Genomic DNA, 12542 nt, shown 5'->3' with positions numbered 1-12542 from the left:
TATTCTGTGATCTCTGAGCCTGTATTCTGTGATCTCTGGAGCGTGGAGAGGGGTCGAGAGAATATCTGTATCGGTCTGTCTGGGAGATAGTAAAGCTGGGTTTAAGGTCCCCACCTCACAGGAACAAACACCTTGAAGATGAGGGTACACTGCTGAATTCAGCTCTGGTAACAGATAAGGTATGACAATCCACTCTCCCCTCTCCTGCCAGTTATCATTCCCTGAAGCTTGACAAATATTATCCTACATTTTCGCTTAGCCCATTCCTCTAATCTACTGTAATCGCCACCTCTCCAACCCGCCATAGAAACAGGTCAGCCTGTATGTCCGTCAGAGTCTGTGATGTGATTGGACCATGTGCATGACGCTTGCATGCAGGGACGTGGCAGGACTGGTCAGACAGGACAGGGGGTTATAACAGGATTGTTATGACAGGTATGTGAACGTGACTTAAGGCATGTGAACGTAGGGGCAAGGTTACTTCACAGGCGCACATCAGGCGTTCAAAAACACAAAGGCCAGGCCACAAATAGGACAGCAACGGCTGCTGTTTACTTACACACAACGACACATACATTCTTACCAACACACGGAGTGTGCAAAACATTAGGAACACCTTCCTGCACCCCCTTTTGCAAGGTGTCGACCTTTTACAAGGTGTCGACCGCATCCCGCAGGGACAACTCCAATGCTTCGCACAGCTGTGTCAAGTTGGCTGGATGTCCGTTGGTTGGTTTGACCATTCTTGATACACACGGGAAACGGCAGCGCTGCAGTTCTTGACACCCTCAAACCGGTGCGCCTGGCACCTACTACCATATCCCATTCAAAGGCACTTAAATCTTTTGTCTTGCCCAAGTCTAAAGTGTCTCAAGGCTTAAAAATCCTTCTTTAACCTGTCTCCTCCCCTGCTCAGTCTATGTCACGGAAAGAGCAGGTGTTCCTAATGGTTTGTACACTCAGTATAGATCAACATTAAAAACCTATTTATAGTGAATTGCTAGACCGATATTTATACGTTATTATCTTCAAAGTGGATAATTGTCTTCACAGCCCATTTGACAGGATTAATCTCCATTCTTCTTAGCTGAACCTGGAAAGTCTCCAACTTCAACGCTTGTCTCCAGTCAAGGCTTTCCAGCATTAAAGTGTGTTTGTGCATTTCAAGCATTTCCAAGTGCGTCAGAGGCAGGCCCAGTGAATAGGTCTGTGAATTGCGGGGCAATTGACTCCTGTAGGAGTGGATGACACCAGTCCTGATGACAACATCAAAAGAACTGAAGAGTGACTCATACAAATCATGCTTAGATCATACAGTCTTTCTATAGGCAATCACTCTCTTTGTCACTTTTCACTCTCAACTTTTCCTTTTCTATAGATCTCTTTGTTCCTCTCTCGCCTTAATGATGCTTCTCTATCTCCCCCAGGTCTTTCTCTCTCCCGCCATCTGTATGGCTCCACCTTCCCCTCCTTTTCCCTCCCACACCCTCTCTCTCTCTCGCTCTCTGTTACCTCTGCTAGCAGAAATCCCTAGGAGTAAACCGGAGTATGACCTCTCTGAGAAGCGCTGTCGACCCACACAGCCAGGCTCCCAGATCATACAGCCTCTGCCTCATGATCAATAGCCCCTGTGTGTGTTAGTGTGTCAGCAGGGAGGATAAGAGGGGAAAATGAAGATAAAGGTAACAAAACATGCCTTTAGAAGTGAAGCATTTCTTAAAGCTGCATTGTATTTTGTTACTGTCCGAAAGACCTGGGTTCAAATAGTATCGGTTTTCTTTCCAATACTTCTTTCTGTCGGGAGAATCAAATGGACAGAGTTTTGCATCTCCGTGACAATTCCATTGCGCCAAGCAAGCTCAATCAATGATTAAGTATTTGAATGAAAACAAATACTATTTGAACCCATGTCTGCTGTCTGTCTATGCAGGGTCTGTTTAGCTAAATAACTAATGACTGTGTGTCAGTATGAACACTGAGGCTATCGTTATCTGAGAGGTAAATGGTAGACCCGTTGCGAGGAACAATTCTATAAATTGACTCAGGCTCGGAGACAGAATGTATTTCACCCGTTGCGATCACACACACACACACACACACACACACACACACACACACACACACACACACACACACACACACACACACACACACACACACACACACGATGAGAGCTAAGCTTAATTTTTTCTATTAAATATACTTAAAGACAAATCGGAAGGCACAAATAAATCTTGCACATCTTAGCATTAGCATTGCATAGCAGGATTTCAGGCAATCCAACACATGGCACACGCAGCATACGGGTTAGTGGTTGGACTGACTTAATGAGACAGCGGTAGAGGCAGGACTTCCAGAGAGATGAATTAGCTGGGGTTCTCCACAGAAAGACAGATGAAGAGGCTTATGCTTAATAGCAAGGAAGAGCAAAGCATCCATCCAGCCAATAGGCATGTATACTATATTACCTGTTTGATACAGGGTCTGTAACCGGGTGTGTAACCGGGTTGTCTGTGACAGGGTTGTCTGTGACAGGGTTGACTGTGACAGGGTTGACTGTGACAGGGTTGACTGTGACAGGGTTGACTGTGACAGGGTTGACTGTGACAGGATCTGTAACGGGGTGGACAAGCTTTGCAGAAGTCACGCTAGAAAACAAAAAGGGAAGGAAACAAAATGAACTGAATTAAAGAATAATATCAAACAATATAACCTGAAAATATCAAACATATGATAAACTAATTATATGTAATCGTGACATTTAACAAATAAACATTCACATCAAACTGAAATGAAACTATAATTGTAGTCTTCAGGGATGTTCTCAGGCTACACACTCTCTAGATGCTTTTCACTGAATATCCATCGTGAAGAGAACATTACAATTGCATTAATATATGCCATTTAGCAGACACTTTTATCCAAAGCTTAGTCATGCGTACGGGTGGTCCCGGTAATCGAACCCACTATCCTGGTGTTGCAAGCTCCGTGCTCTTCCAACTGAGCTACAGAGGACCGTTGCGGTTTATATTACATAAGCCCATTACCTAGCGCTAATTGACTGTTCCCCTCTAGGCTACTGGCAGCTCTGTACTGTAATTAAGGGATGGGTTTGTTGAGAGGACAGTCCCTTCTCCTTTCCTACTTCCTACCAGCAGTCTCTCTCTCCCTGTGCCATATGAAGGCTGCCCGCTGCATAGCCCCTAGCTTTAGGGCTTCTTCCCTTGCTTGCTCACATTTGGATGCCACGCAGTGTTCAAATATATCATCATTATATGGTCATTTTGCAGAGGCTTTTATCCAAAGCCACTTACAGTCAACACATGCTGAACGTGGCTCATGAGGTTATCACATCTAGTATTCAGGAGAATTACCACTTCAGAAAGCTGACTCCCACCTAGCATCAAATACAGTGGTCCTTTCTTATCTGATCTTGAAACAAGACAGGGTTCATATCAACAGCTCTGATGGCAACGCCACCATCCGTTTAATACCACCCCATGCTGCCATCTTCCTTTAACATGTACCATATGTGCTGTGATATCAATATCAGATTCCCTACAGAGTGAAACTAGCTGATTGCTGTCCAGCCCCTTCCTCCCCTCAAACCGAAATGCAGTTTGGTCTAGCAGTAAATTGTGGCAAGGAGTAAACATTCTCTGTGAATTGAATCATATATTTTAGTGTGGGAAGAAGATAGGGGAGAAAGCAGAGAGGATGATTGACAGGGATGGAGAAAGAGAAGAAAGAGGAAAGAGGAAGACGAGACCGAAGAAAGAGAGCGAGGAAGTGGAGAGTGAAAAGAGGAATGTAGAAGAATGTACAGTGCCTTCAGAAAGTATTCATGCCCCTTGACTTATTCTAAATTTACGCCCTCATTTAAAAATAAAAAAAATTCTCACCCATCTACACACAATACTCCTTAATGATAATTTATTGAAAATGAAATACAGAAATAGCTAATTTACACAAGTACCCCCCCGAGTCAATACTTTGTAGAAGCACCTTTAGCAGTGATTACAGCTGTGCATCTTTCTCTGTACTTTATTAAGTCTCTTTCCACTATTGGATTGTGCAACATTTGTCAATTATTCTTTTCAATATTTTTTACCTTTATTTTACTAGGCAAGTCAGTTAAGAACAAATTCTTATTTTCAATGACGGCCTAGGAACAGTGGGTTAACTGCCTGTTCAAGGGCAGAACGACAGATTTTGTACCTTGTCAGCTCGGGGATTTGAACTTGCAACCTTTCGGTTACTAGTCCAATGCTCTAACCACTAGGCTACACTGCTGCCCCTTTAAGCTCTGTCAAATTGGTTTATGATCACAGCTAGACAACCATTTTCAGGTCTTGCCATAGATATTCAAGTAGATTTAAGTCAAAACTGTAACGTGGCCACTCAGGAACATTCATTGTCTTCTTGGTAAGCAACTCCAGTGTAGATTTGGCCTTGTGTTTTAGGTCATTGTCCTGCTGTGTGTGGTGGAAAGCAGACTGAAATGGTTTTTTCTCTAGGATTTTGCCTGTGCTTAGGTCTATTACATGTATTTTTTTTTCTGAAAAACTCCCCAGTCATTAACAATAACAAACATACCCATAACATGATGCAGCCACCACCATGCTTGAAAATATGCAGAGTGGAAACTCGGTGATGTGTTGGATTTGCCCCAAACATAACGCTTTGTATTCAGGACATAAAGTTAATTGCTTTGCCACATTTTTTTAAGTTTTACTTTAGTGTCTTGTTGTAAATCATGATACACATGATTTTACACACAACATTATTGCGGACACAGTGAGTCCATGCAACTTATGTGACTTGCACATTTTTACTCCTTAACTAATTTAGGCTTCCCATAACGAAGGGGTTGAATACTTATTGACTCAAGACATTTCAGCTTTTCATTTGTAAACATCATTTCATTTTGACATTATGGGTTAGTGTGTGTAGGCCAGAGACAAGAGGCATGAGGTGGCGGACATTTTGAATCCAATTCTGCGTGCTGAATAAGTTGTGAAGAAAGACATGGCCATTAAAGTTGCAATATGCAGAAATCGTTCCACCCTTTCCTGGTTGCTAAAACTCTAATGGTTCGCCTAATTTCAGTTTATGTGACAAAATAAGCGAGTAAAGTGTAGAGAATCATTTTACCATCTAAACCACTGAAATATATTTTCCATAACCAAAAACATTATTTCTTCAGTGGATTGAAGCTGGTTTCCAAACTGAAAGTTAAAAGATGCATAAACAAAACTTTAGAACGGGTAGCATAGATATAGCTCACATAAAACAGATCTACCACTTCTTAAACTTGCTTTCAAGTGGAATGATAGTTCTATATCTCACCTTTCTATGTGCATTTGGTCAGGTCACCCAAAAAGTGACATATTGCCACTTTAAGACACCATTCATTCAATCAATCACATGCATTTATGAAGCCCTTTTTACATCAGCCGATGTCAGAAAGTGCTGTACAGAAACACAGCCTAAAACCCCAAACAGCAAGCAATGCAGATGTAGAAGCACGGAGCTAGGAAAAACTCCCAAGAAAGGCAGGAACCTAGGAAGAAACCTAGAGAAGAAACCAGGCTATGAGGGGAGACCAGTCCTCTTCTGGCTGTTCCAGGTGGAGATTATAACAGAACATGGCCAAGATGTTCAAACGTTCATAGATGACCAGCAGGGTCAAATAATAATAATAACAATAATAATCACAGTGGTTGTAGAATAACAGGAGTAAATGTCAGTTGGCTTTTCATAGCCGAGCATTCAGAGTCAGAGATATTAAAGAGTGGAAGACATCAAAGTTGGGGAAATAAATAGGACACTTGAAAGTATTACAATATAAATGGTGAAAGGGTATAAACTAATGAGCCAAGAAGTAAACTTTTGAATACTTTCTTTTGTCTGGATATTAGGCACAAACACAACACTACACTAAGTGACATTTCTGTACTATAAAGTGGCGCTCAGTGGTTTGTGCCTGAGGTCTAAGGAGATTAAAGCAGAGGTTTATCACACTGTAAATAACTCATTACAGAGTCTGGCTGGACCAGGAGCACTGATCCTATTGAGAAAGAGAGAGAGCGGGAGAGGGGAAAAGAGAGAGAAGAAAGTTTGAGAGAGAGGGAGTATGGGGTGTGGGAGGGACAAAGGGAGGGATGAAGCATGAGGAAGAGAGTGAAAGAGAGAGAGAGGCAGGGTGGGGGAATATGGGTGAGTCGGGAAGGCAGAGAGGGACTGTGGGCGACAAGTGGAAAGAGATGGAGAGAGAGGTTGATAGGGAGAGAGGATGTGTGGGTTGAAGAAGTGTAAACTGGTTATCAATGAGGAGTGCTTCCTTCAGAACACCATTAATCCACATTACACCCTCTATTACGTCTGTAGGGAAGGTGGAGGTGTGTGAGGGAGAGGTGACATTTATCTGAAGTAGATTACTTTTCATCCCCTATTCGCTTCGGAAACTTTCCTTTTCAGAGATTTATAAAGATTCTTATACTAAAGTTCTAGAAAAGGTGTTTTGACGTGTCAATCACCTGGGAGAACGGTGATGGTGTCGACCAGGATTCAAGGACAGCAGTTCAGTACAAAGAAGGTTAAGCGAACACACTTTCAGAATGCAGTGCTGGCCATAAAGCAGAGGTTGCTCGACTACATTTATTTGATTCTATATCCAATATATTATATCACCATTTGTCACCGGCTGCATTAGTCTCTCATATCCACCGTTATTTTACAATTGTTTTTTACTATTTTAATTTATTTCCGAATTTATCTTGAGTTGAAATTTGCATAGAAACGTTGTGTGTTAGCTTTTCACACCTTTTTATTTGATTAAATAAGCACCTTTGAAATGCATTTGCTGTGAGAAAAGTGCTATATAAATGAAGTTTGATTGATTGATAATACAGTCTTCAGACAGACAAAGAGAGAGACTGAGTGAAAAGGCCGGCCAAATTAACATTGCTTGGTTATCTGCTCACAGATAGGCCGACGCTCGCTGGATAATCAGGATGTGAAGTTGTGTTTTTCCACTGGGAGGAACGAACACATCACTTGCTTTCTGTTGTTTCAAGTATTCTGTTATGTCGTTCTCGCAACGTGCAAGGAGTTGAAAAGAAAGTGGGTCTTCATGATGAAAAACCAACACATTCCGGCAGTCAAGGCTTGGTCAGCCCAAGAACCCTAACGAAGGCGGAGGTGTCGAGTTGCTGTTTGGAATGAAAGAAACATTTTATACAAGTTGAATTTCCTTTATATGACTGATTGTAAAGAGCATCTTTTCCATTTTCCTTCTCGTGATCGGAGGTGACCCTCGTTCACACAAACCTTTTTGTCTGTCACCAACACACCTCAATCTGTTATGTTTGACTTTCTCACCTCAGTCCCAATTAACAGTTTACACACTGAGGAGAATATTTGCATATTATCCTCAGACGCCTCAGTGTGGTGCTAATAGAAAGAGCAGACATGGGTTCAAATAGTAATTGAAATCTTTTCAAATACCTTAGATGGGCTTGATTGAGCTTGCCTGCCGAAATGGAACCAATGGAATGATCACAAAAGTAAACGCTAAAACAAAACAAAGTTAACGCAAAAGCAAATGGAATTTTAATCCAAGTCTGAGGAGGAGAGTGTGACAGAGGGGATAATTGGGACGGGGTGCAGAGCAGATTGGAGGGGGGTTATCACTCAACGGCACAGCCAGGAAGTAAGGAACAGACTACAAATCTCCAAAACACCTAATGTTCCATCCAGAAAAATAGGATTCGAACTGAGTCATGACTGCATCTGAGATGGACCATATAATAGCCTAAATTCTTTGTTTTTGAGGTAAAGTGAGAAAATGGCTGCCAAGCTTAAGCAATTTCTCCATCTCTCTCTCCGGCTCTCAGTACGTGTCTCAGTACGTGTCTAAGTCACTCTCTCTGTCTCAGTCACTCTCTCTCTGTCTCTGTCACTCTCTCTCTGTCTGTCTCTGTCACTCTCTCTCTGTCTGTCTCAGTCACTCTCTCTCTGTCTGTCTCAGTCACTCTCTGTCTGTCTGTCTCAGTCACTCTCTGTCTGTCTCAGTCACTCTCTCTGACTGTCTCAGTCACTCTCTCTGTCTGTCTTAGTCACTCTCTCTCAGCCACACACTCTCTCTCTCTCCCTCTGACACACTCTCTCTCTGTCACTCTCTCAGTCACACACACTCTCCCTCTGACACACTCTCTCTCTCTGTCACTCTCTGTCACATTCTCTCTCTGTCACTCTCTCAGCCACACACTCTCTCTCTCTCCCTCCCTCTGACACACTCTCTCTCTGTCACTCTCTCTCTCCCTCTGACACTCTCTCTCTCTCTGTCACTCTCTCAGAGGGGGAGAGAGAGTGTGTGTGACTGAGAGAGTGACTGTCACACTCACTCAATCTCCCCCTCTGTCACACTCACTCTCTCCCCCTCTGTCACACTCACTCTCTCTCCCCCTCTGTAACACTCACTCTCTCTCCCCCTCTGTAACACTCACTCTCTCTCCCCCTCTGTCACACTCTCTCTCTCCCTCTGTCACTCTCTATGATACTCTCTCTCTCCCTCTGACACTCTTTCTCTCTCTCCCTCTGACACACTCTCTCTCTCTCTGTCACATTCTCTCTCTGTCACGCACTCGCTCTGTCTCAGTCACGCACTCGCTCTGTCTCAGTCACGCACTCGCTCTGTCTCAGTCACGCACTCGCTCTGTCTCAGTCACGCACTCGCTCTGTCTCAGTCACGCACTCGCTCTGTCTCAGTCTCTCTCTCTCTCAGTCACGCTCTCTCTCTGTCTCAGTCACACTCTCTCTCTGTCTCCGTCACTCTCTCTCTGTCTCCGTCACTCTCTCTCTGTCTCCGTCACTCTCTCTCTGTCTCCGTCACTCTCTCTCTGTCTCCGTCACTCTCTCTCTGTCTCCGTCACTCTCTCTCTGTCACTCTCTCTCTGTCTCCGTCACTCTCTCTCTGTCTCCGTCACTCTCTCTCTGTCTCCGTCACTCTCTCTCTGTCTCCGTCACTCTCTCTCTGTCTCCTTCACTCTCTCTCTCCATCACTCTGTGTCCGTCACTCACTCTCTGTGTCCGTCACTCACTCTCTGTGTCCGTCACTCACTCTCTGTCCATCACTCTATGTCCATCACTCACTATCTCACTCTGTATCAGTCACTCAGTCACTCTCAGTCAGTCACTCTGTCTCAGACTCAGTCTCTGTCACACGCTCTGTCACACTCTCTCCCTCCCTCTGACATGCTTTCTCTCTCTCCCTCTGTCACACACTCTCTCTTTCCCCCTCTGTCACTCTCTGTGACACTCTCTCTCTCCCCATCTATCACACTCTCTCTCTCTCTCCCTCTGACACACTCTCTCTCTGTCACTCAGTCACACACTCTCTGTCACATCTTGTGGCATAAAGAATGGACACACGATGCAGGGGTGAAACCAACCCGACATTATAGGTTAGTGTGTGTGCATGCAAGTTCAGTTGTGGGTATGTCATTCCACTGGCATGTATGTTCCAGTCATCCCACTGGTCAGGGTGTGGGAGAGAAGAGACTTACTGTTCGTTGACGACAAAGATGCAGTTGTCTTGTGAAGGAAGACCAGAGACTGGATGCTTACAGGTCACCTTCCGCTCATTGTGACTGGAGAGAGAGAGATAGATAGAGAGGGGGGGGGCAGGGAGAGAAAGGGATAAGGGGGAGAAGAGAGAGAGAGAGAGAGAGAGAGAGAGATAGAGAGAGAGGTGGGGGAGAGGGAAAGATGGGGGGGGCAGGGAGAGAAAGGGATAAGGGGAAGAAGAGAGAGAGAGGACACATTAGACCACCAAAATCATACATAAAGTAGACTTAATTAATAACAGCATTGTTAACCATATTACTCATTGTTAACGAGCCAATAGTAACCATATTACCCATTGTTAACCAGCCAATAGTAACCATCATACCCATTGTTAACCAGCCAATAGTAACCATATTACCCATTGTTAACCAGCCAAGAATAACCATATTACCCATTGTCAACCAGCCAATAATAAACATATTACCCATTCTTAACCAGCCAAGAATAACCATATTACCCATTGTCAACCAGCCAATAATAACCATCATACCCATTGTCAACCAGCCAATTGTAACCATATTACTCATTGTTAACCAGCCAATTGAGGAGCAGTAGGAAGATGAGGATTAGTGTCCCTCCACACGACACAATGTCCTGTTGAAGAACAATGAACATCAGACACAATGCCTACACACCTTGAGTGGGGGGTGGTGCTGAACTTCAGCATGGCAGCCCATCTGTTTTCTGACCTGGGTCAAACACTGTTCTACACAGCACCATCTAACATAGTTCTTCCACTGACACTATTCTCTCTTCTCTCGCGTGACAAACAGCTATCCAGCCCAGCCGTGGATCTTCAACACTGCTGCAGAATACAAATGATCTACCCCTCCCTAGAAGCCCGGAACTGCTCCAGTCATATGCCCTAGATCACAAGAGCACAGCTAACAGGCTGTTTCACAGCAAGTTGTGACCTATCTATAAATACAATTACAGCACCTCAGCCAGTCAGACAGAGAACGAGAGACCTCGGCAGCCGGCCCTCTGTAAGACACAAGCAGCTTTTCACGCAGAGTGGAGGAGAGGCAGGGGAACGCTTAGTGCTGATAAAGACTAGAGAGAACAGAGCTCTCTTTTCTGCTCCAAAGATGAAGCCATGCACACACACACACACACACACACACACACACACACACACACACACACAGAGGGAAGGAGGACAGACTGTACAGACAGAGAATAAACTATTCTCATGGATTTAACAGCTCTCTAGGCTCATCTGGACATGGATGGATATCTGAAAGAGAGAGTGTACTGTATATTTATCAACTGGCTCGGACACACACTGTATGATGCCACAGACCCCCCCGACACACACACACACACACACAGTATGATGCCACAGACCCCCCCCCCCCCCGACACACACACACAGTATGATGCCACTGCCTCACACATACACTGTATGATGCCACAGACCCCCCCCCCCCCCCGACACACACACACACATTATGATGCCACAGACCCACACACACCGTATATGATATCCCTGCAGGCATACCGAGTGTCTCAGCTGGGCTGTAGTTAGCTAGGCTTGTGGCTGAAACACCTGGTTTCATCTGTAACTTGCTGAAACACCACTGCCCCACACACACACACACACACACACACACACACAGGCATTATCCACTGCTGTAGGGCCTGCAGTAGCTCTTGTGCAATACAACACACTTCAGTTAAGTCAACACTGGAGCAAGAGGATAGTCTGGCCTGCAGGAGTCACAGATGGAGATGGAACACTCCTCTCTCTCTGCGGATCTTTGTCCTACTAAGGCCATGCCAGGGGGTCTGCTGGGCTAATCTACCCAGTGAAGCAGCAGTGTTTGTGGGCTTGGTCTCTGGACTGTGGCCCTGCTGGAGATGTCCCAGCCCTGCCATCCAGGACACAGTCACAGCTGAGCCAGAGAGACATGTCGCCTGTACGGTCTATTATTAACTGTGATCCATGTCTCCCATCTGTCACGTAGAATCACAAAGCACAATCACTCAGAGCCACGACATGACAGGATCTGCTTTTATTCATGAGTTCTGGAGATTACCCAAGTGCATGTGTGTGTAAGTGAGTGTGTGTAAGTGTGTAAGTGTGTATATGTCAATGCTGCGGAGACACCACAAGGGGGTCTCAGAAGTGTTCCCCGCCCCCCCCCCCACACACTTTGAGATACAAGAAATCTAGATAGCAATGTGGGAAATGATAAACAAAACTCAATGAAAGGGGGAAGCATCCCATTGCTCTTTGATTCAAAATGAAAGTTGTGGGAAGACAATGGTCATTAGTCAGAGATTCAAAACAACCGCATCCTCCATGGCTCTCCAGTATCTGAGCAACATCCATTTCCACTGGTTAAAAGGAAGAGAAATAATGTATTTCTAGCCTCTGAGGACAACTTCTATGCACTCACTGTCAGACTCGGTCCTGCTAAAAGTAATAACGTATCATGAAATTACAACCTGGGGCTTGTCAATAAAGCAGCAACAGACTTCAGCCTCTGAGGCCAAACCGAAACACATACAGTTGTCACACCCTGACCATAGTTTACTATGTATATTTCTATGTTTTGGTTGGTCAGGGTGTGAGCTGAGTGGGCATTCTATGTTTCATGTCTAGTTTGTCTATTTCTATGTCTGGCCTGATATGGTTCTCAATCAGAGGCAGGTGTTAGTCATTGTCTCTGATTGGGAACCATATTTAGGTAGCCTGGGATTCACTGTGTGTTTGTGGGTGATTGTTCCTGTCTCTGTGTTTGCACCAGATAGGACTGTTTCGGTTTTCGTTACGTTTCCACGTTTGTTGTTTTTGTAGTTTTTGTATTAATTCGTGTTTTACGTTTGTTGATTAAACATGGATCGCAATCTACACGCCGCATTTTGGTCCGACTCTCCTTCACCAAAAGAGAACCGTTACAGAATCA

General features: G+C 44.5%; 1 protein-coding gene across 12 annotated transcripts in view; it reads right to left on the bottom strand.

Moving 5' to 3' along the window:
* LOC109864308 (pleckstrin homology domain-containing family A member 5) overlaps positions 1-12542 on the bottom strand; it is a 182613-nt gene that overhangs the window by 57542 nt on the left and 112529 nt on the right. For 11 of the 12 annotated variants that reach the window (XR_004204134.1, XM_031797121.1, XM_031797115.1 and 8 more), the window contains exons 4-5: positions 9570-9653; positions 2469-2648 (exon numbers count right to left, since the gene is read on the bottom strand). Coding sequence is in view for 11 of the 12 variants with exons in the window: in XM_031797121.1 (XP_031652981.1) it covers positions 2469-2648; positions 9570-9653 (264 nt within the window). In the remaining variant the exon portion in view is untranslated. The remainder of the gene's footprint in view (positions 1-2468; positions 2649-9569; positions 9654-12542) is intronic. The other variant, XM_031797117.1, reaches the window with a different exon arrangement.

Source organism: Oncorhynchus kisutch, linkage group LG19 (assembly GCF_002021735.2).
Source record: "Oncorhynchus kisutch isolate 150728-3 linkage group LG19, Okis_V2, whole genome shotgun sequence".
Lineage (NCBI taxonomy): Eukaryota > Metazoa > Chordata > Actinopteri > Salmoniformes > Salmonidae > Oncorhynchus > Oncorhynchus kisutch.
The sequence above is the reverse complement of the archived record's forward strand: the minus strand, read 5'-3'. Positions and strand labels throughout refer to the sequence as shown.